General features: G+C 47.6%; 1 protein-coding gene and 1 non-coding gene across 2 annotated transcripts in view; one reads left to right on the top strand and one right to left on the bottom strand.

The window, feature by feature from the left end:
• The window catches only part of LOC126544025 (guanidinobutyrase-like), a 29,795-nt gene extending 5,966 nt beyond the window's left edge, over positions 1-23,829 (top strand). Inside the window, exons 2-7 of the mRNA XM_050191210.3 lie at positions 11,389-11,514; positions 14,449-14,633; positions 16,986-17,186; positions 20,002-20,149; positions 21,161-21,255; positions 23,591-23,829. Coding sequence (XP_050047167.2) covers positions 11,389-11,514; positions 14,449-14,633; positions 16,986-17,186; positions 20,002-20,149; positions 21,161-21,255; positions 23,591-23,692 — 857 coding nt within the window. The 3' untranslated portion in view covers positions 23,693-23,829. The remainder of the gene's footprint in view (positions 1-11,388; positions 11,515-14,448; positions 14,634-16,985; positions 17,187-20,001; positions 20,150-21,160; positions 21,256-23,590) is intronic.
• On the bottom strand, positions 22,751-22,823 carry TRNAS-CGA (transfer RNA serine (anticodon CGA)). The gene has a single exon. It is a non-coding gene; the product is annotated as a tRNA-Ser (tRNA).
• Positions 23,830-24,378: the final 549 nt, after the last annotated feature.

Below are 24,378 nucleotides of genomic sequence, written 5' to 3'. Positions count from 1 at the left end.
AACGTGTACACGTCACCTTAACGCGGTAAGTTAGCGCGGTTTTGTGACGTCCCGTGACAGGCAGGTGAAGTGGGTGCAGCTTGAAACATTTTGACCAATAGCAGAGGGTTACGGCGAAAAGGCGTCAAATCAGAAATAATTATTTTTCTTTCGTTCGGTCGAACCATGCATAATCAGTGTGTAGACGTCATGTCAGATTGGGAGCGATCGTGGTTTTCGTGACGTCGCATGACGGGCGTAGTAGACGTGGTCCAAAAAAGTTTTTTTTTACAGATTGCGGAGGGCTGATTGCAGAATTGAAATAGAAAAGCTTGGAATAGCTTTACGTTACAGTGCCCCTGGTTTGATCTCCAACTCTTCGGTCATCTGCACTATCAAAGCTAGAGTACAAGGCATGTGTCTATCGGGAAATTCTTCTTCCGTGCTACAAACTATTTTATTGCGATAGCAATTATATGGACACTCCAAGCGCATTTCCACCGTCGGGGTCGCCGTCGCCGTGAGGTTCCGTATAGAGCCCAAGGGCGATAACAGCATCGCCGCGCGCCCTACGCTGTATGTGCGAGTGAAGGCGTGCGAGGGAAGCCGACGATGATGGCTCGATCTCGCCCGCGCGGAAGAGAACAAAGCAGTACAAAGCCGGCAGGAAGCGCGCCGTCTCCCGTCTTGCGCAAGCCACCCAACGTTGCGAGGCACCGGGTGGAGGGGCGAAAGGAAGGAGGGGGGGGGTGTTCTACTCCGGCTGCAACTACGCATGTGGCGGCTACGCGCGGTCGTCCAGCCGTATATTGAGAGCGATCTGCGTGGGGGGCAGAGTCTAGGTGCGTCGGCGGCTCGTAGCTTTGTGCGTGCTGTGTGTTCTCGGCTCTCACTTTTAGTTAAAGCGATAGACAGCACGAATGTCATTTCACTCGCTGCTGCTGCCGCGTTTCCTCCCGCCAGCGTTTTGACAGCGAGTTTCCGCGGTCATCGAGTCACATGCGTACATGTTTTCCTGTGCGCGCGTGACACCATGCTTGGTAATTTAGTTAGTGTGCCCATGTTTACAAGTTTACACGGACCATAATACTACTATCCTTACTTGATATAGCTACTCACTAGTTTGCTATCGCAATCGATGCTTAACCTTTCAGGAGAAACTGCGACTTTTTTGCATATCCTGAATAGATATTTTGACAAAAATTGCAGAAGAAGCTTGCGGGACAGTCGGGCAAGTTATCACATCAAAAACGGGTTCCTGCACCATGGTTAAGCGTATATGCTGAATCTTTGAGCTCTCCCATCGAGTTCTTGACACGGGCCTCACTTCGAATGTCTACGTACAAAGTGAACCTTGAATATTCCAGCCCGACAGTATTGTTCACAATACAAATTGATCACGCGCCACTGCGAACGCTTACTGCAAGCGATACTGGAAATAATGCGCGACACACCGCGGGACTTGCTGTGTGTGATATTGACTTTCTGTCATTGTTTTGAACATTGGATAACATTGCGAATTATTTTGCATAATTATGGTAACGGTAGTTCTTGCTAGAAACTTCCGTTTCTATAATTTTCCTCTGCCGTGAATAAAAAATTTGAGTAGATCTCATATACGATGCAAGTATGCAAATAGCCGAAATTCGTCTGTATGAGGCGAGAACTCCAGCCAGGCTCCTTTCTCGCGCTTCGATGATGATGATATATTGGCATCCCCATTAAAACTGGGTGGTGACAAATGGTAACCTAGCCTGCTCGAGTGAATCAGGTATGTTTACGTTCTTTTCATTCTAGTATTTTTGTATGCATCTCATTAATATTTTCTCTCTTCGTCAAAACTTCTCTATCTACCTGGTACCGATACCTACGCCAGTAATGGATCTCGTCGAACCGATCTCTTCCCCGCTTTTTTCCACCAATACTATAAACCTCTCTTGCTCATCTCGGCTGCTGACGGGTTGATGCTTCCGTCCACTTTTAAGTTCAAGCGTTTCAGGAAGGCGTGCGTTACCTATGGGCATCACTTGGTGAGCCTTCGCATTCCATTTGGATGTGCTGAGTGGTCTCCGGATTTTTGCTGCAGCAGACACATGCCTCATCTTGTTGCGAATATTTGCTCCGGTATATTTTGTCCTTATAGGCAACCAGCTCGAGCCTCAAATATCAAGGCACTGCCCTGTGTGTTATCGTAAAGATTTTCCCTTCCGATTTCTTTCTTCCCACGGCCTGTCCTTCTGGACACGCCGCGCCATCCAGCGGCGGCGCCGCGAAGTCCTCTGCGTGGGCTCCGAGACTGCACCGGTGGCGCGCCGGTGCGTATGAGCCGCACTGTAGCCGGGCTCCTCCCTTGCGTGTCCCTCTGGACACACTGCGCCATCTAACGGCGCGCCCGCAAAGGGCTGGCATTGCCTCCGAAATGCGTGGCGCTCCGGTGCGTGCGAAAACTAAATATTAATACCGTATTTACTCGATTCTAAGCACCCCATTTTTTTCAGGATCGCGATGCCCAAAGTGGAGGGGGGTGCTTAGATTCGAGAAATCTAGAATGACCCCCCTCCCTCTTTTCGCTGCGACATCACGACGAGACGGGTGCGAGAAATAAAATTTTATTTTGCAAACATCCAAAAGAAAAATCGGTGCAGACAGTGAACCCGCCGCTTGTGTCGGATGCTGAGTTACTATCACTGCCACTCGAGTTCGTCGCACCGCTTGAACCGCCGCTTTCGGTGTCGCACAGCAGGCCATCTTCCGTTCCGTCGAAGTGGTTTGTGATTGAGCACTTCTTAAATGATTTGACCACAACGTCCACTTGGACCCGCTTCCAAGCATCCGAAATCCACTTTGCGATGGTTGATGGGGACGCTTTCTGCAGCTTTCGCCGTACAGCCGTACAGTCCGGCTGTACGGCGTATTCGCGCAGCGGACGCCGTGCCACCTCGGAACTCGGACTATCCGACGGCTCCGGCTCGATGACGGAGTGAGCAAGCGTGCTTGCATGGCAACCTTGGCTACGCGCTCCTCCTAACAAATAGGGGGGCGCTGTGCTTAGATTCGCATACAAACTTTTTTCCCATTTTTTTTCGCGAAAATAGAGGGGGGGGGTGCTTAGAATCGGGGGGTGCTTAGAATCGCGAAAATACGGTACCCCCTCGCCGCGGGCATTCGTAGATCAGCGCGCTAAAGCGTGGGGCTGCTACGCGCGAGGAACCGTGCGGCGCCGGCGCGATTCTGCCCAGCACCCAAGGAATTTTAAGCGTTTGTTTTTTTATTATTGAAGAGCGCCATGGACGAGGTTGGGCCTGCACGTTTAGACTGCGCTACCTTTAGGTTCGGCCCACGTTTTTTACTGCGCTCTTTTCTGGATCGGCCCATGTTTTTGTTTGCATAGATAGCCGGAAGGAAAACTGATCTAATAATGCAAAGAATGTTTTTCGCATTAAAGGTCTCACGCGGGGCACACGTCGCGCAACAAAATTCTGCGCACAGCCGGCCTGCGGGTGTTTAACGCGCTTATCTTGAAGGAATTGTTGCCTAATCTGTGTCGTACTATATCTCGCATTCGCCAGGGCACGTATCCTTTACCGGCCTGGACCGTCCGCGCCGGTAAAAAAACAAAACGAGGAGAACCGGCAACGACGTAAAAGAATTTTACGACACCGTTAAGACAGCGCAAATGCAGCATGTTACCCTTTCCTTGCGACGGAAAATTTTCCCGGGTACAACTCTAATGATAGACGTTCAAGGCAGCGCACTGCTGAAGAGCTAGCGCTGTGTACTCAAGGCACTAGACAAACCTCACAGGCGCAGCTCATACACGTAAGTCCATCACAGTACATAGCCGCATTTCTCACTGAATATGCAAAAGCATTTATATAACTTTTACCAGTGAATGTATCGTGTGCGTACTTAATGTTACGCTGAAATGGTATTCTTTCTATCGTCCACCGTGTTATCAGCACATAGATGCAACAAAACGCCACTATAGCAAACCAGTTAGCAAATCCAGGTTGTCTTCAGAAACGTTGTTTCACTCAACAAAAATATTTTAGCGCTATTCGAAATAATAAAATCATCAGCAAAGGGCATTAACATAAATACCCCAAATTAACCGGTGTTGTTGTGATCGACCGTTGACCCCGCGACAACCGCCGGTCACGGATACCGCGATTATGGGGAACGGGCCAACGGCCTCGTCAAAATTGTTATCAAATTGGATTATTTATGGCCACCAGTGGAGCATCGCTGTCAGGAGAGGTTTGGACAATGCGCCTTTTTTCACGGCGTGACGGCGCATGCGCCCTGCCCTAGCGGATTAGTCGCGAAACGTTTTGGAAGGGACGCAACGCGGCCAGATATCGGGGGAAACTACCCCAGAAAAAAAGAAAGCGCACGGACGCTCACTGCAACGAACACTTGTGCCGTGTACCGCGTTGAAACTCTACTGGTAGCTCGACGCCGGTGCGGTGCCGAGAACGTGCGTAGCGTAAGACTGCAGCTCCACTTTAAAACAGGAAAGGGTCAGGACTTCGTCCGGACTGCACCGTCAACCACGTAGTTGCCGCTTTGAATTGACGGCTGTCAAATTTATCGATAAACCTTTACGTTAAACTTGGGCGACACTACAAAAACACGTTGCTGGCGCAGTCTTCTTGCAGCGTCGGCCCACTGTTGCTGGTGGTGGCAACGCGTGCCTGGCTTGATGTACTCGTTTAAGGCCTGGTAACACTGGATTGATACGAGACCGACAAGACGCTGCCGCCGACGATTCGCCGACGATTGGCCGACTATTCAGCACTGTGTCACTGAGACCGTTTGATCGTAATAGGCCGACAGCGACGCAACCGACGGGTGCGAGTTGTCATACAGCGCGACGGGCTTTCTTGTCGACGGCACCGACAAAATCATCGTGCCGACCATGATGGCTTGACCGAACTCTATGCAATCAGCCGTCGAACCGACAACGTGATAGCTACAGCTCATTCGCTTGTAAATATAATTATTCGCGCTCAAAATGCGCAGACACGGCTTCGAAGTTGAAATTCACGAGCTTCAGTCCCCTCAAGCCGTGCACGTGAAAATTGAGTCAATGTTGATCCAGTTTTACGAAGGTTGGGTTAGGCCTGACCCTGTCGAGTTCGTGCGCCCGCTACCGATGGACCTGAACTTAAAAAATAGGCAGTCAGGACGAAGGAAACCGCTCTTATAGTTCAGTTGTGACGCTATAGCGATTTGATAACTAATCTTCACTTCGCAGGGCACGTACACAATAAGCGGCAAGCGGTGACACAGCGCTGTGCCAACATCTTTTACTTTGGTCACCGTTCCCGAATGCTGCCGGTCGCATTCCCGTAGGTGGTGGGTCTGTGTGTGTTGTTATGCTGATACATTTCTTAATTTCAGGGAAGCACTGTTTACCTCTGCGTCAAACGGAAAAGAAGAGACTGCATTCGGTACAGCAACATAAACTCGCTCAGTAACCAACGGTGTCAGCGATGGCATCCGCTTTTTGGTGAGAGAACTGGCGGGTGCTTATGCCGAGCACAGTTTTTTCTAATAATACTTTATCATCATCATCATCATCATCATCATCAGCCTGATTACGCCCACTGCAGGGCAAAGGCCTCTCCCATACTTCTCCAACTACCCCGGTCATGTACTAATTGTGGCCATGTTGACCCTCCAAACTTCCTAATCTCATCTGCCCACCTAACTTTCTGTCGCCCCCTGCTACGCTTCCCTTCCCTCGGAATCCAGTCCGTAACCCTTAATGACCATCGGTTATCTTCCCTCCTCATTACATGTCCTGCCCATGCCCATTTCTTTTTCTTGATTTCAACTAAGATGTCATTAACGCGCGTTTGTTCCCTCACCCAATCTGCTCTTTTCTTATCCCTTAACGTTACACCTATCATTTTTCTTTCCATAGCTCGTTGCGTCGTCCTCAATTTAAGTAGAACCCTTTTCGTAAGCCTCCAGGTTTCTGCCCCGTACGTGAGTACTGGTAAGACACAGCTGTTATACACTTTTCTCTTGAGGGATAATGGCAACCTGCTGTTCATGATCTCAGAATGCCTGCCAAACGCACCCCAGCCCATTCTTATTCTTCTGATTATTTCACTCTCATGATCTGGATCAGCAGTCACTACCTGTCCTAAGTAGATGTATTCTCTTACCACTTCCAGTGCCTCGCTACCTATCGTAAACTGCTGTTCCCTTCCCAGACTGTTAAACATTACTTTAGTTTTCTGCAGATTCATTTTTAGTCCCACCCTTCTGCTCTGCCTCTCCAGATCAGTGAGCATGCATTGCAGTTGGTCCCCTGAGTTACTAAGCAAGGCAATATCATCAGCGAAGCGCAAGTTACTAAGGTATTCTCCATTTACTCTTATCCCCAATTCTTCCCAATCCAGGTCTCTGAATACCTCCTGTAAACACGCTGTGAATAGCATTGGAGAGATCGTATCTCCCTGCCTGACGCCTTTCTTTATTGGGATTTTGTTGCTTTCTTTATGGAGGAGTACAGTGGCTGTGGAGCCGCTATAGATATCTTTCAGTATTTTTACATACGGCTCGTCTACACCCTGATTCCGCAATGCCTCCATGACTGCTGAGGTTTCGACTGAATCAAACGCTTTCTCGTAATCAATGAAAGCTATATATAATGGTTGGTTATATTCCGCACATTTCTCTATCACCTGATTGATAGTGTGAATATGATCTATTGTTGAGTAGCCTTTACGGAATCCTGCCTGGTCCTTTGGTTGACGGAAGTCTAAGGTGTTCCGGATTCTATTTGCAATTACCTTAGTAAATACTTTGTAGGCAACGGACAGTAAGCTGATCGGTCTATAATTTTTCAAGTCTTTGGCGTCGCCTTTCTTATGGATTAGGATTATGTTAGCGTTCTTCCAAGATTCCGGTACGCTCGAGGTCTTGAGGCATTGCGTATAGAGGCTGGCCAGTTTTTCTAGAACAATCTGCCCACCATCCTTCAGCAAATCTGCTGTTACCTGATCCCCCCCAGCTGCCTTCCCCCTTTGCATAGCTCCCAAGGCTTTCTTTACTTCTTCCGGCGTTACTTCTGGGATATCGAATTCCTCTAGATTATTCTCTCTTCCATTATCATCGTGGGTGCCACTCGTACTGTATAAATCTCTATAGAACTCCTCAGCCACTTGAACTATCTCATCCATATTAGTAATGATATTGCTGGCTTTGTCTCTTAGCGCATACATCTGATTCTTGCCAATTCCTAGTTTCTTCTTCACTGCTTTTAGGCTTCCTCCGTTCCTGAGAGCCTATTCAATTCTATCCATGTTATACTTCCTTATGTCAGCTGTCTTACGCTTGTTGATTAACTTCGAAAGTTCTGCCAGTTCTATTCTAGCTGTAGGGTTAGAGGCTTTCATACATTGGCGTTTCTTGATCAGATCTTTCGTCTCCTGCGATAGCTTACTGGTATCCTGTCTAACGGAGTTACCACCGACTTCTATTGCACACTCCTTAATGATGCCCACAAGATTGTCGTTCATTGCTTCAACACTAAGATCCTCTTCGTGGCTTAAAGCCGAATACCTGTTCTGTAGCTTGATCTGGAATTCCTCTATTTTCCCTCTTAGCGCTAACTCATTGATCGGCTTCTTATGTACCAGTTTCCTCCGTTCCCTCCTCAGGTCTAGGCTAATTCGAGTTCTTACCATCCTGTGGTCACTGCAGCGCACCTTACCGAGCACGTCCACATCTTGTATGATGCCAGGGTTAGCGCAGAGTATGAAATCTATTTCATTTCTAGTCTCGCCGTTCGGGCTCCTCCATGTCCACTTTCGGTTATTCCGCTTGCGGAAGAAGGTATTCATTATCCTCATATTATTCTGTTCTGCAAACTCTACTAATACCTCCCCCCTGCTATTCCTAGTGCCTATGCCATATTCCCCCACTGCCTTGTCTCCAGCATGCTTCTTGCCTACCTTGGCATTGAAATCGCCCATCAGTATAGTGTATTTTGTTTTCACTCTACCCATCGCCGATTCCACGTCTTCGTAGAAGCTTTCGACTTCCTGGTCATCATGACTGGATGTAGGGGCGTAGACCTGTACAACCTTCATTTTGTACCTCTTATTAAGTTTCACAACAAGACATGCCACCCTCTCGTTAATGCTATAGAATTCCTGTATGTTACCAGCTATATTCTTATTAATCAGGAATCCGACTCCTAGTTCTCGTCTCTCCTCTAAGCCCCGGTAGCACAGGACGTGCCCGCTCCTTAACACTGTATATGCTTCTTTTGGCCTCCTAACTTCACTGAGCCCTATTATATCCCATTTACTGCCCTCTAATTCTTCCAATAGCACTGCTAGACTCGCCTCACTAGATAATGTTCTTGCGTTAAACGTTGCCAGGTTCATATTCCAATGGCGGCCTGTCCGGAGCCAGGGATTCTTAGCACCCTCTGCAGCGTCGCAGGTCTGACCGCCGCCGTGGTCAGTTGCTTCGCAGCTGCTGGGGACTGAGGGCCGGGGTTTGATTGTTGTGTTCATATAGGAGGTTGTGGCCAAGTACTGCACCAGGGTGGCCAATCCTGCTCTGGTGAGGGAGTGTGTTACCGGTTCTGGTCACCGGCATCAGGCCACACTCCAGGCCTGTTTATGCAATTTTATCAACACGCGGATTTTTTTTTTTTTTAATCCGGTGGAAAATTGCGCGGCACCGGGATTCGAACCACGGACCTCAATAATACTTTATGACACGCGCAAACTGTAAATATGATGAAGTTAAAGAAAAGAGCGAATCAGTAGTAACAGCCCGTAATATATATGTGTCTGGATCACAGTCGTAGTCGTTCAAGTGACTCGGCCGCTCATATTGACTCGTCTCAGGGAGGAACAACGCGGCTGATACGTGCAGATATGTATGTTTTGCTACGTTTGGAGATTATTTCACATAAGCGATGCGCCGTTTCTACAATATCCGAAGCTAACAGCGATCTGAAGCTGTTGATGTAGATGTAAACAAATGCACCGCTTTGGCAAATCCAACGTGGAAGGCTGCGCTCAGAGGTTTTTTGAATATGCAAAATGTTTAGTTAATGTGTAAAAAGAATACGAAAAAGCGAGCTGCAAGCACAGACATCAGCGACAACGAACTCTAAGGCATCCGCGTCGGCAGACGGAACTCAGCGTGCCTTTATTGGCCGCGCTGTTACCACAACAGCGCACTCGGGCCTGTTCACCCACTATAGTCGATGGGTGGACGACATGTTGCCCCGGAGAAACTATTAATAATTAATCGCGCTCCACGAAATGCACAACTGACGCACACTCAACATGGGCGCAGGTACACAATTCAACCGGTGAAATCGCCGACACCCTTCCAAAACGTTTCCAGCGGCGTGCGTCAGAGGGCAGCACAAGAACATGAAAGAGGCTGAAGAGGCGACTGTCCTTCACCTGTGATCAGCCCAAACTGGCGCGTCTATGCCGGAGACGGGGTCAGTTTGCTATCCCCCATCCCCTGTTTGTACCCAATGATGTGCGTGTGTTTTCGACAAAGCTCCCTTCGGAAGGAAAGGGCAACAAACCTCCGGATTGGTGGGACCTGATGTCATCCGTCTCCTGAAGCCAGATTGGGGGAGGCGACTGAACAGTGAGCACGCAGGGGATAAAAAGAGCGACGGCCACCTGGAGTAATCGGCTGCTACAACTTCTTTATGAACTTATTTCTCTGTTTGTAAATGTGTAATATAAACTTGTGTGTAAAACCTGCTGGATATCGGACCCTGCCCTACGTTCCCTTATTCCTCCACGATGAAACGATATACCACATCTTCGGACCCCCCAAGTCGCAACAGTGTGGATTAAGTTCATTGTACCGACGCCACATTGCATACTAAGTCCAAGGAGGCGATGTGGAAACTCCGGCTACCGGCATGAGCTGAACTGAAGATTCAACCCCCCTCCTCATCTTCCTCACGTATAAAATATAATCGAATAATGGTTTATTCAAGCATCTACAAAAATGACGAGTGGCGACAGGACTAATGGCTTTGCCTGATGAGGCCACGGGCCCCTCTCAGACGCACTCGTATAGTCAAAATATGGAGGAAGGAAAAAGATAGGAGGGAGCATACCGCAACGCGATTGAAGCCAAACCTGGTGTCCCAACACGTGATCGCTCGTCGAACTGCGTGGTTGGTTTTAGTGTTCACGATCTGCAGGCAGTGCCACGGCAGGCCAGCTTAGCAAGCGCGCACCGAATAAAAACTATACTAGCATAGCTACTGGGAACCAAACGTCCCAGCAAATCTCAAATCTAGCTCCGTGATCTCCACGCAAGAGGTCACGTGTTGGACCACCACTGTGGCTTCACGGAGCGTTCGCTTGCCAAGGCTGGCTGCGTGACGTCATGCTCCCTCCTATATTTTTTCTTCTTCCATGGTCAAAATAAACAACACAACATTCACTCATGGATGCGAGGCAGAGCTGCCTCAGAGTTCCGAGTACAGTGACAAACAATAACGGTAGAAATTTTAAATATTTAGCAGAATGCGAGGATCTGTTAATATTACATGCAAGATAACAAGAGTGATTCTATTAGACGTTTAAATAGCTTTGGGTTTCATATCGTTAGACACAACCTATGCAAAAGAAAAACGATCAAGAAATGTTGCTATAGCATGTTCACTTAGTTGAGAGGCGTACTTAGTTCGACTGCGCGGTACGGTAAACAGTGTCTACCTGAAGTTATAGGCACTACATTTTTGCATAAATGTGTCGGTGTAACCACGAAGTTGAGCGAAAAACAAGCGAAGAAATGTTAAGCTATATTATATGCTGAAAAGGAAGCAGCAGCATCTTCGCCCATCTGAAATATGGTATGGAATTTTCATTTTGTCTAATCAATATAGCAATAATAACATTTGCAAAAATCATAACAGTAAATAAGAAACACGTCTTAGATTGTGTCACCTTTAATGCGAACAGTTTGCATGTCAGTTTGCATGCAATTATATGGCGGTCGCTAATAATTTTGCATTTTCGCCCAATGGTAACGTAGCTGTGGCTTATACGTTTGCTACGATAGGTTCGTCGGGTTGTGACTGTTTACCAAGCTCGTTTGTTTTCTTCTGTTTGTTTGCTTGTTTGTTTGTTTGTTTGTTTGTTTGTTTGTTTGTTTGTTTGTTTGTTTGTTTGTTTGTTTGTTTGTTTTCATGGAAAGCAAGCGGTCAACTGTGTGACCTACACTTGCGCTCACTGCAAGCGGAATATATGCGGTGTTACCGTACAACTAAGCTCTACTGCACACCGTCAAAGTCGGCAGGGTTACCATCTTTGCCCGACTTTCCTGTTTAGCCAGCAGAAAAGCGCGTCGGAGGTCCCTCTCGCAAACTTCGGATTGTGCGCGGCGCAGGTCTGGACGTGGCCGTGTACGGGGTCCCCTTCGACTGCGGCACGTCGAACCGCAGCGGGGCCCGGTTCGGTCCCCGCCAGGTGCGCTGCGAGTCGTCGCTCCTCCGGCCGCACAATATGGCCACCCGTGGGTATTTCACGCTGTATTACGTATGTGCAACTGCTGTAGTGCCGCTGCTTCCAATGTGCACACGCGCTTCGAACGCGGCGCTTGATTACTCGCCGTCTTTCGACAGCGTCCGCTTATGCCGCGCGATTGCGCGGTCGAGGACCCTCCGAGTTGTGGCACGACGAAAGCGCAGAGTGCACGCGCCTCTTTGGCTCGTACTCCAGTCGAATGGCCTTCCGCTCAGTTTGTAATGTATAAATGGTTTTCGAGGACACCCGCGTCATGAATGAACGGCTAACGCGGCTCCGGGTGCGTCTAGGAGAGAAAGTGAGCAGGCGGAATCCGATAGGCGAAGACAGAGTCAACAGAGGCGTCTCGTTCCTTTTTTTTTTTTTTCTTGCGCTTGATTCATTAATTTGTGGATTGGAAAGTTTGACAACAAGCGCATTATGTCGTCGGCTTCTGCACAAGGATAAATTTTTCAATCAATTAATTGTGATGATTGGGGAAGTGAAACATTTAATCTATTGAGCTGTTCGCAGGCAAAGACGAGCTAGTCAGTTGGAATTAAATAATAATAGCAATAATAATAATGACAAAACGATAGTCTATATCATATCCAGACGTATGGACTGTATGGACTTGGACCAAGATTTAAAAAAAAAAAGAGCTCTAGAGAAATCGTACCGACTGCATAGTAGCGGCAGTCGCGTGTACTTACAGGCTGTATTTCTTTCATCACGTATTAATTAATTGATTGCTTTTAATTAGTGAACTTTTAATTATTGCTTGAATTGCAATCATATCACTTCCAAAGTGGTAGCGCACCTCAATTAAACTCCGAATCAAGCATTTGTTTCGTGCTGAAGTGTGCCTGGTTGTTTCTTCCAAGAAAAAAGGTAAAGCCCGCGAAATACGCGAAATACGAAATAGATGCGTGCTCGCGCGCCGCTACTCAAGCGCCTCCCAGCAACCTTTGAAAGATATACGGCTGCATTCGTTTATCGCCGCATCGTACAAGGCTTCGTCATGTAGGATGGCTCGAGAGGTTTCGGACCTAACTAGCGCGGTGCGATAAGCGTCAGCATCTGCGGACGCAAGACTGGTGTGCTCGATCATGAGGCACTCGGTATAGCTTTAACCTTCGCGTATCGTGAAACAAAGCTACAAAAGAAATTCAATCAATGTTAAAAAAAAACAGTGCGCAATAAAGCGCGAAAAAAGAAAAAAGCAGCTGTCGTAAGAACAGTAAAGAGCTACTCAGGAGTTTCATTAAAAAAAAAAACCAATAGCACGTAAGGTGTCTCAGCCCCCAAAAAAGAAACATCCAAAGGTGCAAATGGTTTAGTCTTTACCCTTTCTGTCTCTTGAACTCCGGAAAAGAGGAAAAACAAAGCAGTTTTTGTACCTATTTCTATCTTTGTCGCAAGCCCTTTTTATGTAAGGATAGTACATAACAGTTTGACATCATGAAGGTGCGTTAAGCAGTCACGTTTTACACCAGTTTTGAGCGGTTATTTTCCACTGCCACTTATAGCACGTGCTCAAAACAGGTCACCGTCTGAAGCAATACAGTACTTACTTTCCTACACTTGTGCTGTTGCAGCTTTGGCTAACGACCTTGGAATTTCGCGGCAGACTATGCTTATTTGTGCCTTTAGGGCGTCCGGTGTGGTAGTTTGGCTGCTGTACACGCGATATTTCCCGCAGCCCCACAAGAAGAAGTCCAGTGGTGTCATGTCCGGCGACCTTGTAGGCCACGGTACAGGTCCGTGTTGGCCAATCCACTGCCCAGAAAAAAAGCTTGCCGAGCCACGCTCGAGACAAACTAATAGAATGCGCAGGGACACCATAGTGTTGAAACTACCCGTCTCGCAAAGGGTTTCGTGTGTTCTAAGTATTTTTCTCGGACTCCACAATGCCACATCCGGAATAGCTTAGCTACATTCCTCTTGTCGCCGTGCGCCGTCCCCAGAGCCAGGATCATTTTAGCTTTCTGATCATTCGTGAAGGGCATCAGTGGCTTCTTGTAAGGCAGGTCACAGGCGTAGTACCATAGGTAGTACCGTTGAGATATCCCGTTATTATCTACGCACTGACACGTCAAGCAAAAATGATTTAAGTAATCAACAACAGCATATGCTGGCTGTACAGATCCGCCAAAACGCATTAAATGGACATAGCCTGCGCAGGGTTTGTTTCTATTGCTAAAGGGAACAAAAGGAACGTACGTTCCGGGCGCGCCTATCTAAAGAACAAGATGAGTGCGGAAAATTACAGTCCCAATTGCGCCGTCACGGTTTCCCGGCTTCGAGCTGAGTGACGCAATGCCGTCTGACCTGACCAGCCTCGCATGGAGAATAAAGCCTTCCGACCAACCTGCCTTGTCTGTCTGAGAACATTGTATAATATATATGATTTATCAGAACTGTTCAGCGTCGGTCATCTTCAACGTTCATACGAAAAAAGAAAAGGCCTTCCATCGCTCGATTCAGCGACGCACCCTTAAAGTTCGACACTGATTAACCATAAAGTGGCAACCACGTGCGGAGAGTATTTTCGGCTTATCTCATAAATGCGGATTTTTTGGCGCGGTGTCGAGTGTTGACATCTCCATATCCCACCACGCGATAATCATGATGTTAGCAAGGTCGAGAAGCATATACCGTGGACTGTACGCATTAATCGGCAATCAGGTGCAAAATATTTCGGTCAAGATGCTAGCACGTAGTATCATGCAGAGTAAAAAATGGGCGCCTCGACGCCGGAAGACGCCGTGACGAAGGCGCGTCGTTCTGTGTGGTTGCCCCTCGGTCTTTTAAGAATCGTTCACGGATTCTAAACAGCCTCGCATACGCGCTTTACGGACGCAGCGAGGGAGCCTTCCGCATCACTTGGCGTGCCGTTGAATGTGGTCACATGGACAGCTTGGCGAGCCTGTTTCTTTCGCAGGCGCGGCGCCCTATGACAACCTGCAGGTGGCCGACGTGGGTGACGTGCCGGTAACCATGTACGACACGCAGCGCGCCGTGGGCGACATAGAGCGCTTCGTGCGGGGCCTGCTGAGTCACGGCTGCGTGCCCGTGGGCATCGGGGGCGACCACACCACCACCTATCCTGTGCTGAGGGCGATCAAGGTCGGCGCAACTGCATCCTTCGTTTGCCCAAATAGTTGTGCATATCACAGTGCATATACGTCCTGACGTCGCCGTTTTATTCCTTGACTCGGTGCCACTTAGATTACACGATGTATACGAGCTAGAAGCTGCAGCATCTCAAAAGCGGACAGTGTCTATGACACGGCGCTGACAAAAACATGAATTTGGTAAGCGACACTGGCTCGCTTGTCACCATCTATTTCTCATATTATAGGGTATGTCCACTTGTGTGGCGTCACATATCAAATCGCAAAATCATTGGGTCGCGTAGGCGGTGCTGCCAAGCGCTACAGACCACTGTCATCTGCGTGTCGCCTTTGTCTGCGTACACTGAAAGCATGAAAAACTAGCTGCTCCTTCAGTTTCATAATGCGAAAACGCCCGTGTTCAGTGCATTGAGGGCACGTTAAAGATCCCTCAGCGGCCAAAATTAATCCGGAGTCCCCCACTACGGCGTGCCTCATAATCAAATCGCGATTTTGGCACGTAAATGCACAGAGTTCAATTCTGCTAATCTTACTGTGTATAGCTGTCTAGTAATTTGCTATCGCAACTAATGTTTCGCCTTTCGGCTGAAACTGCTTTTCTTTTTTTCACGCAAACGTGAATGCATTTTAGCTTGCGCTGTAAGTATTCAGAAAACCATTCCCGAGTTATCTGATCAGTGCAGGTGACAAGAATTGGGGTATGCTTCTCAACATTTTTCTTGTATGACCATACTTTGGCTAATAAATATTCAAATTCAAATTACGTAGTCGGAGCTAACCCCCGTGGTCGTAGCAGGTCGCAAACATTTTCTGTGCACACACAAGCTTATTCCCAAACGAAGTTGTTGCACATAGAGTTAACAAGGACAACAGGAGCACGGGCGTAACAGCCCTACAAATCTGCCGCTGTAAAGACTACAATGTAATGGGTAAAAAGAAACATCAGGCTGCTCTATTCGTCGCCTTCAGCTGGTAAGCTTGCTCACTATTAAATTTGCAGCGCAGATAGAATGAATAAATTGAAGTTGCAGTCAAACGCCTTGATAACGAAGTTCTTGGGATCTACAAAATCCTTTGTTATGCAGGTCACTTCGCTGTAAAGGTCGTGAATCCTAACGCTCACAATAGTACAGGCTAAACACGCTCGACAAAAAAAGCGAAAAAAACCTTTTTGGCATGCAATAAAGAGAGACTTAGTGAAATAAGTCGCACATTTTTCTGTGCCCGCTTTGTATGACCGAAGTCGGACTGCAGCCAACCATGTGCCCCTAGGTTAATTCACATCATGCTCCGAGGCGAAACGCAGGAACTACGCAACGTAGAACTGCAGGTTCTTGAACACCTTCATTATCGCCTCGCTCGCCGTCAAAATTCTTGGTTCGTTTACAGTGTCTTCATCATTGTTGCCTTCCTTGACGTTCGCGTCCTTTTTGCCTTAGATGGCTTTCAAGCCATCGTCGGTAGACAGTTACGACTACATCATCACGTCATCCTCAACTGCAATGTATTGGTCACATCCGCTGCTGCGTTACAACAAGCATCGTACGAGTTCAGCGATTCCTGGAGCAGTGCAGCGGAACAACTTCTGATATCGGCATGCTGGTCAAGTGCGTCGCTAGCGCCGCCGTTAGCACTAGCGCAGAGCTCAGCTCCGTGTCTTCGGTGGAGGGCATGCAGCGCAGCAGCGCAGCAGCTGCATGTATACAGCAACAAATCAGCCATCTGCGTAGGTCGGCAAAATAAACGGAACTCACTCAGGCTCACTTACAAAACGTTATTTTGTTTAGGAATCACTCGGACTCACCCATATTTTACTCAGCCGGGCTCAATCGGACTCAGACTCACCCAAGTTCTGCTTAGCCGGGCTTACTCAGACTCAAACTGCCAAAATTCTTCTCAGCCGGACTCACTCAGACAGGAGGGTGAGTCTTAGTCTGAGTGAGTCGATTCATGAATAAGTTTGCCGACCTAAGACCGTCGGAGCACCTAAATTTCTTCTTGTACGGGCAAATTCGTTCTAGTGTTCGTCGTTGTAGAGGTGTTCACAATACATATGAAAGATAGGAATCTGACCGGGATATATTCATTCGCTGTACAGGTCATTTCGTTGTAGAGGCGTTCGACGGTATACTTACACTGCCACTGCAGCTTTGTCCAACGTCTTGTGTCGTCTACCCACTCACTGCTCAACGTGGTGACCGAAGTAGTGGCTGTCTGAGCCGTGCCTGCGGCTGCCGTGGCCATGGTAAACAAGCGAGCAAACGCCGATCGAACGGCGTTCAATGTCGGGCGCGATCACGTGAGCACATATGGCGGCGCCCATGGGTATACGGTGCTGCTGCAGGAGAAGCACGGTCCCGTGGGGCTGCTGCACCTGGACGCGCATGCGGACGTGAACCCGACCATGATGCACTGTGAGGTGGCGCACGGCACGCCTTTCTACCGGGCCGTCCAGGAGGGCCTGCTGGACACACGCCGCGTCGTACAGATCGGCCTGCGCGGCTCCGTCTACGGGCCCAACGAGGAGCGATGGAGCCTGCAGCACGTACGTATACACACACCGCTCGTGGCGGCCTGCTGGCCACTTGCGAGCGACTGGGCACGCGCGGACAAAACTGGAGATATCAGTTTCACTCGGCTGGACCGCCGATTTCCCGATAAATCCTGTTGATTCCTTCAGTGACGCACTCAACAGTGGGACACTGGAAGCTATTGTTAGGCAGACAAGGCACAGCTTTTCACAGGAGCCCTGTGACGAGGCAAATATGTAGAGGGCTGATATAGCGATGTTCCAGCTATGTTCCAGATATGGTTCCGGCCAACGAGCGCGGCGTCGACCGCATGTGCAAAACAGATCTGCTTTTCCATCGCGTACAGTCCAAGGTATAAGTAAACTGGTAGCGAAGCTTCCGTAGAAGCCCACATGTCTAGAAAGTGGTGGCGTGTTGCAACCGTCGCCACCCTCTGTTGTGGTGACTACTTCTGTCAAAAAGAAAAAGAAAAAAATTGTGCTGACCGATCCCACGCGCTGTGGGAATCGATGTTATTCGAAGCATTTTGCAGGTACCTGGCTATCCAGCATCGTTTGGGGTTTCGAAAACCGTTACCAGACGAACTAACGTGTTTGGGCATTCCACTAAGAAAACAGTAAAAAAAGTAAGTGCAACGATAGATATAAGATATAAACTCTAAACAACCAAAATTTAGATTAACAGTGATAGTGACCACTATTAAGGTAACACGTGACACGGTGAAAATTTGCCGAACCAAATGATCCCGCACGACACGTCCTTTGAACGCATATACTGTATACATTGCTCGTTGAGGGCTAGCTAACTCTAAGCCGAGTTGGACATTTTGTGCGTCCTGGTCTTGGGAAAGCTAATGTATAACAGCACTTGTCCAAGTCTTTGTAACGTCAACGTTGGCTCCGAATTGTAATACCGATGTAGATGCATACATAATACTTTTGCGTCTGGTTGCAACCCATTCAAACATTTAATGATATAGCATGAGTCCCCGGAGAGCAAAAGCAATATTCAGCTCTATAGCGACGAGTCATACTTTAAAATGTGAGTTCTTTCGGCGTCTCTTGGAGCCCTACGGCTTGCCTGACTACAGCTTCACAAATGAGTACATTTCTGGCTTTTAGTAGCGAATCTCGTTTCAAGTTGGAAGCAGTGTCGCCATAGCTTCTTACCAGAATGCCGCCAAAACAACATTCAAAGGCCGCTATAATCCACTAAGAATTTTAGTGAATGGGTTAAAATTTTGCTATGAAGAATTTTACCTAAAGAGAAAATTGAGTATTGTAAACAAGCATTTTTAATACCAGAAAGCATCAATTATTAATCTGACATCTGTATGTATGCAGTAAAAACCGAAAGAAACTTGCCTAACTATGTCTACGCCGAAGGTTTTTTTTTTTTCTTAACCTTTTAAAAATTGATCTTTACAATATAAAATGAGCAGTAAGAGATATGCGAATAGTCACTTTATCGCAGCGTCTATTATTAATTATGGCTGTGTTCCAATACTCGGCGTAGACGGCAAAGTAGACGGCTAAGTGGACAGCGGCCATCTTAATTCTCGTTCCAATTCTCACGAAGACGTCAAAGTAGACAGCTTCGAGAACGACAGCACGGGGGCTAAGGGCACCTCAAGCTGCCTCATTGCAGCTTTTACCTTAGCCCCCGTCATTGGATTTTAGCAATGGAAACAAATAAAGAAAAGAAAGTCAAAAACGATGCAGGCTACCTTCCTGTCCAAACAATATGGCGGCTGAGCAGGACCTTTGGAAACTCGACGAGAAGGTCGTCTGCCCACAAGTGAATGGAGACACACTTTCCTATGCCCTTAATGTAAGTCACATTGTGTTCTTCATAGCTTTGCAGGCGCAAAGATTTAATATACAGAAAGAACGTGTGCTTTTCTCAACTTTTCCTTTGTCGCCGCGTGGTGGCGTCACGTCGCAGAAGCGTCTTCCAGACTGCTCGAAACGCGTTCCGTTACTTGGCTTCACAGCTGTTTCCGGCTGTCTCCTTAGCTGTCTACGTAGACTATATCCGATGCTGGCCAGAATTGGAACACACCCTATGTGTAGTACAAATCACTGCTGCCATTCCGCTAAAGCAAGATTCAAAGTCCGCTAGAAGTCACTAAACATCCTTGTGAACTCGCAGTAAATCAGCCAAAGAACTTTCATACAACAGCGACTGAAATATCTGCTATATCAACTAAAAGCGTATTTTATTCCACTAAATATTATGGCACCAGAAAGTCCACTAATATTAGAACACTGTTTGGCAATACATTAGGCTGTTACACAAATGAGCAGACAAAGCATCCGGGCCGTTCGAATGTTCACGCAGCTGGTGTTTTTTTTTTTTTTTTTATGTGCCGCAAATAGCAATGTTGTTTTTTGTTCAGAAATTTTGCCACGTAATTCACAAACCACAGCTGACCTATGGTCAAGAATGTCGAAAGACTAGAGCCAGTTAAATATAGAAGCGAACGAGCTTGTCATGAGCGCTTCTCCTCTTTTGCTATAGATGTACCATTGTGAAATGCTCGCGGATTCCCTCATTTAGAACCTTAAGATCTCTGCACTTGGGTGGCCCGTCAGTGGAGGTCGAGCCCGAAGGAAAGGTAGCCTTACAGAGAGAGTACAGGTGAGGACTAACCCTTGGACCTAAAAGCGAGAACAGTGCTTCCGTTTCGGGATGGTGTAGTCGAAGGGGCGGGCCATATAATCGTGCAGGGTAGCGATTCTGCGCCGCAGCGTGCGGCCGTTCTCGTTTGGGGAGGCCGCTTGCTCGCCGCCATTACTCCACATGCGGCGCCGGCTTGCTCGCGTGCAGGGCTTCCACATCATCCAGGCGCAGGAATGCTGGTTCAAATCTATGGTGCCCATCATGGAGACCAAGGTGCTGCCCGTGCTGGGCTCCGGCCCCGTCTATATATCTTTCGACATCGATTGTCTGGACCCCGCATTCGCCCCAGGCACTGGTGAGAGGCGCCAGGAATTAAGCACGCGCGCACCATTCCCCCGGCAGCCGCCCCGCTTTATTGCTTTTTCGACATTCGAGTGGCTCGCGCGCTTTTAACGCGCATTACTTTATGAATGCCTCCGGGCTCCCGTCCTCCCGGTGCCCTTGCCTTTTTCTTTCTTTCGTTTTCTCTTTCTTTCTTTCTTTCTTTCTTTTTCTGCTGCCACTGGCCCTATATGTTCCTTGTGAATTTGCACCCCCCCGTGCTGCGGCCCATCAATATATGGGCCAAAAGGACGATGAAAAGAAAGTCGCACGGAAGCCCGGAAGCGGCTTGGCGAAATGCGATGACGAGAACGACGACGATATGGGCTTGTAGGAGGGTCCGCGAAAGGGAGCTGAGGCGTTCGCTAATATCGGCCCCAAGATGTCAGCTGCCGTGGCGACTTCATACAGCAGATTCTGCGTTAAATTCGTGTCCAGTTGCCTCTCGTGCTTAACATTTTTTTTTTCTTAGCCGAATCATTGAACAGTGTTCTTCGCGTGCATATATGTATACGCGTATAAGCATGCCCTTTAGGTCTACTTTTTAGCGTCCCTTTCTCAATAGGACATGACTGAAACTGTAGGTGGTGCTGTGCTTGTAGTTAATAAGGTTTTATGCCATTAAGCTGTGGAGAAAGTAAACATTTTACTGCAGACCAGGAACTGCGTCCCTGCCTGCAGCGCCATGCGTGAGTTTGGCCTCACTGCGCATGGACAGGCGCCTCAGAGCCTGCCGAGCGCCTGCGCAGTGCAATCGTGCATAACCGACTCTGCAACAATTTCATACGCTTCGTTTTTGGAAAGAGCACGCTATAGTTGGCCAAATAGTGCTCGAAATTCGGAAGCATTAAAATTAATTCTTTTAAAATTTTGGCACGTCCGTGTGATAGTGGTGTTGAGGGTTTTATGCTTATGTGATGAGGACAGCGTTGCTTCACCTGCAGTAAGCGCTCAGCGTGCTATGCGGTACTGCGTTCTCTTTCAGGTACTCCAGAAATTGGTGGTTTGACAAGCGCACAGGCGCTTGAGGTCATACGCAGCTGCAAGGGACTCAACATCGTCGGCGCTGACTTGGTTGAGGTAAACAGCGGTCGCTGCATCATCGATCACAGCGTCACCTTTATGAAAGGAGAATGACGCATTTCCCCAAGAATAGTAGATTGGGCTTGTTGGTTTCCCATCCTGGTGTTAACAGCGCAAAACATAGAAGGGGCACGAGACAAGACGACGACACCGCAAGAGCTGCACAGACCTCTCACAGCGCTTGTGATGTCTTCTCGTCTCGTGTCCCTTTTACGTTTTCCGCCGTTAACACCAGGTATTTCTCCAAGTAGGATCGGCACGAGAGCTAGCTTGAGCACCTGTGGGCAACTTGACTCAGTCAACTTCCGAGGGTCCGTCAATCAATGAAGCCCTTAAGTGATGCGCAAAAGTCTTGCTTAGCGCCCGATTCGCTGTAACAACGAAAAAATACGTCGCCGAAGCGACGGGCTAACACGCGAAACAACTTCGGAGCACATTGATATGAATCCCGGCACATAGTGCTGTTGGAACTAAGCGGGCAGCAGGGTTCTTCCCTTGCTCTTTTCACCCACGCACTATAACATCAGTGTGTGCAGCCAACACCATGCTACAGTGATTCTTGCTGACTGTATAACCATGTGCCGATCGCGCACACCTATCACAGGCCAGGGTTGCATGTTCAGTACTAGATAGGCAGAGACGCGAACAGCGAATTTGCAGAGACATTATCGAATTCAAGAACGATGCAGACTATGTGCTACCTAGCTGTTCGAACGAAATGCCGGCTGGCCAACCTGGAAGTTCGACGCGATGTTCGCCAGCATCAAGCTAGCACTCTCCCTGCATGAAGAAGAGCATTGTGTGTGTTTAAATGTTGTTTATATGTAATTTTAAGAGCACAAGAACGCTCAGATTTGAGAAAAGGCGATTAAATATGCGCGCACGGCTAGGCACAAAATGCATCATAGTGAATGCTCACCGTTCGGGTTACTTGGGACAGAACAGTCAGTGGAACTTCATTTGAAGAACACATTAAGTGAAGAAGTTTGTTTTGGCTTCCTTAGAAAAAGCAAACCAAAATGGTGCATACCCACTATAGGTGTATACGGTTTATGGGGGTACTTAGAGTATGTGAGGATACACCTACCAGGGGACCAATAATCTAATGGATTTGGAAAAGTTGATTGAGTCCTGTCTAGTAAGCAACGGAAACATTAGAGGGAAATTCAATGGAAAGGGAGACTAACACATAGCATTACGAATTAAGCAACAAGACCGCCTATAAATGATAGAAATTTCTGAACAGCTGAGCAAACATATGACAGTGTCAACTTGAGAAGCCTGTCGGAGCCAGTGACACTTGTCTTGGACAAAGCAAATTACATGCATTTCCGCCCACTCCAGATATCGGTCATATATCACGGGGAAAAAAGTATCATAAGAAGCCAACAAACACTGACACCAAGGACAACATAGGGGAAATTACTTGTGCTTAATAAATGAAATAAAGAAAGATAAATTAATGGAAATTAAAGTGTATGAAAAAACAACTTGCCGCAGGTGGGAACCGAACCCACAACCTTCGCATTTCGCGTGCGATGCTCTACCAATTGAGCCACCGCGGCAGACAGCGTCTGTCAAAAAAGTAACATTTTATAAATCTACCAAAATCTGTTTGCACAATAAAGACCAAAATTATTACGCCGATTATGCAAAAGAATAATTTCGAAGGCGCTGAAGCATATAAATAGGTATAGGTACAATGGCTGGAATGATACATTTCACAAATATGCGAAATTGAAGCCAAGTGCTGTAATGAAGTCATTTCTGCTTAGCAGAAATCCAAAGACGATGATCACTTTCGAGATATCCGCACTTAATATGTGCTGAGAAATACATTGTCGTTCCCGTCAATATTTTCCCCAAAGCGTCTGTCACGCAGTTCGGGACGATCTTAAACGTCAATGCATTTCTGGTAGATATGGGGTAACGATATCTCGAAAGTAGCACTAATTTTAAGATGCCTGTTAAGCAGACACGGCTTCACTACTGCTCGGCTTGTCAACACGTGATCTAAAGCCAATAATTAAAAAGTTAATTGGTGAATATTATAAGTTGCTAACTTTACATTGCGATTTCTCACGCATGTAATGTCCGCCTATTCTAAAAATCCACGTAAAAAGGCGGAACGGCGCCGTCTGTCACATTCGACTTCTGGAAAGTCTGTTCGAAAAGCAGGTGGTTTATATGTTGCCACCTGTCATAAAAACGGTTTTCCAATTCATACGATTACGTAATCGGTCCCTTACTGCGCTTTGGAAGCGATACGTTAAAGGGGTCTTTAATCAAACGCCACCTAAATGTATTCCTTGTGTGCGCGCATCATTTGCAGGTTTCACCACCATACGACACAAGCGGCAACACTGCACTGACGGCCGCTAACCTGCTCTTCGAGATGATATGCGTGTTACCAGGAGTGAAGTGCCTGGATTAGAAGCCAATGAAGAAGAAAAAGAAAAGTTGTGCCATTGCACAGCGTACATTGGCCAGTGTGTATGTGCTGGGTGCAGCATAAGTGACCCGATCGATACTCCAGGCGTTATTGTTTGTCAATAAACTACGCGCACACAACGACCGCTTATTTTACCATTCTCTTGTGCTTACACAATCCAGCTTTATGATTTCTACAGTAAGGAAATCTTACTCTATACAATCGAGAGCCCCATGAAAGACAGACTGCTGTGTAATGTACATAGGAAGTTCTTCAAACGTCCTCGTTCCTGGACCTGACAGCGTTAACCTGAAATCACCAGAAATATTGAATACGTTTACCATGGTCACGTCTTTAGTGCAGCGACATACACTGACAAAAAAATGCGGCACAACCCATCTCACGATGACTGTCGACGGAAATGGGATTAGCATTCAAGCAGTGTAGTGACACCGTATTGCTGAAGTCACATTTATTTAAAATTTGTAGTGGTCATGCATTCTGAGAAGTTGCTTCGGCGGCACATGACGCACTCTGTCTCCAGAATCGGCTCGCTTTGCTATGGCACTCACTTGCCAAGGTCGCTCATGAACATGACGACGACGCAGTGATGATGACGGAACGACGTCGCTGGAACGACAGCGTTGGTGTGACGACGACGGCATGATGACAGTGATATGACGATTCTG

Source organism: Dermacentor andersoni, chromosome 1 (assembly GCF_023375885.2).
Source record: "Dermacentor andersoni chromosome 1, qqDerAnde1_hic_scaffold, whole genome shotgun sequence".
NCBI lineage: Eukaryota > Metazoa > Arthropoda > Arachnida > Ixodida > Ixodidae > Dermacentor > Dermacentor andersoni.
Note: the sequence above shows the minus strand (reverse complement) of the source record. Positions and strands in the feature narration are given on the sequence as shown.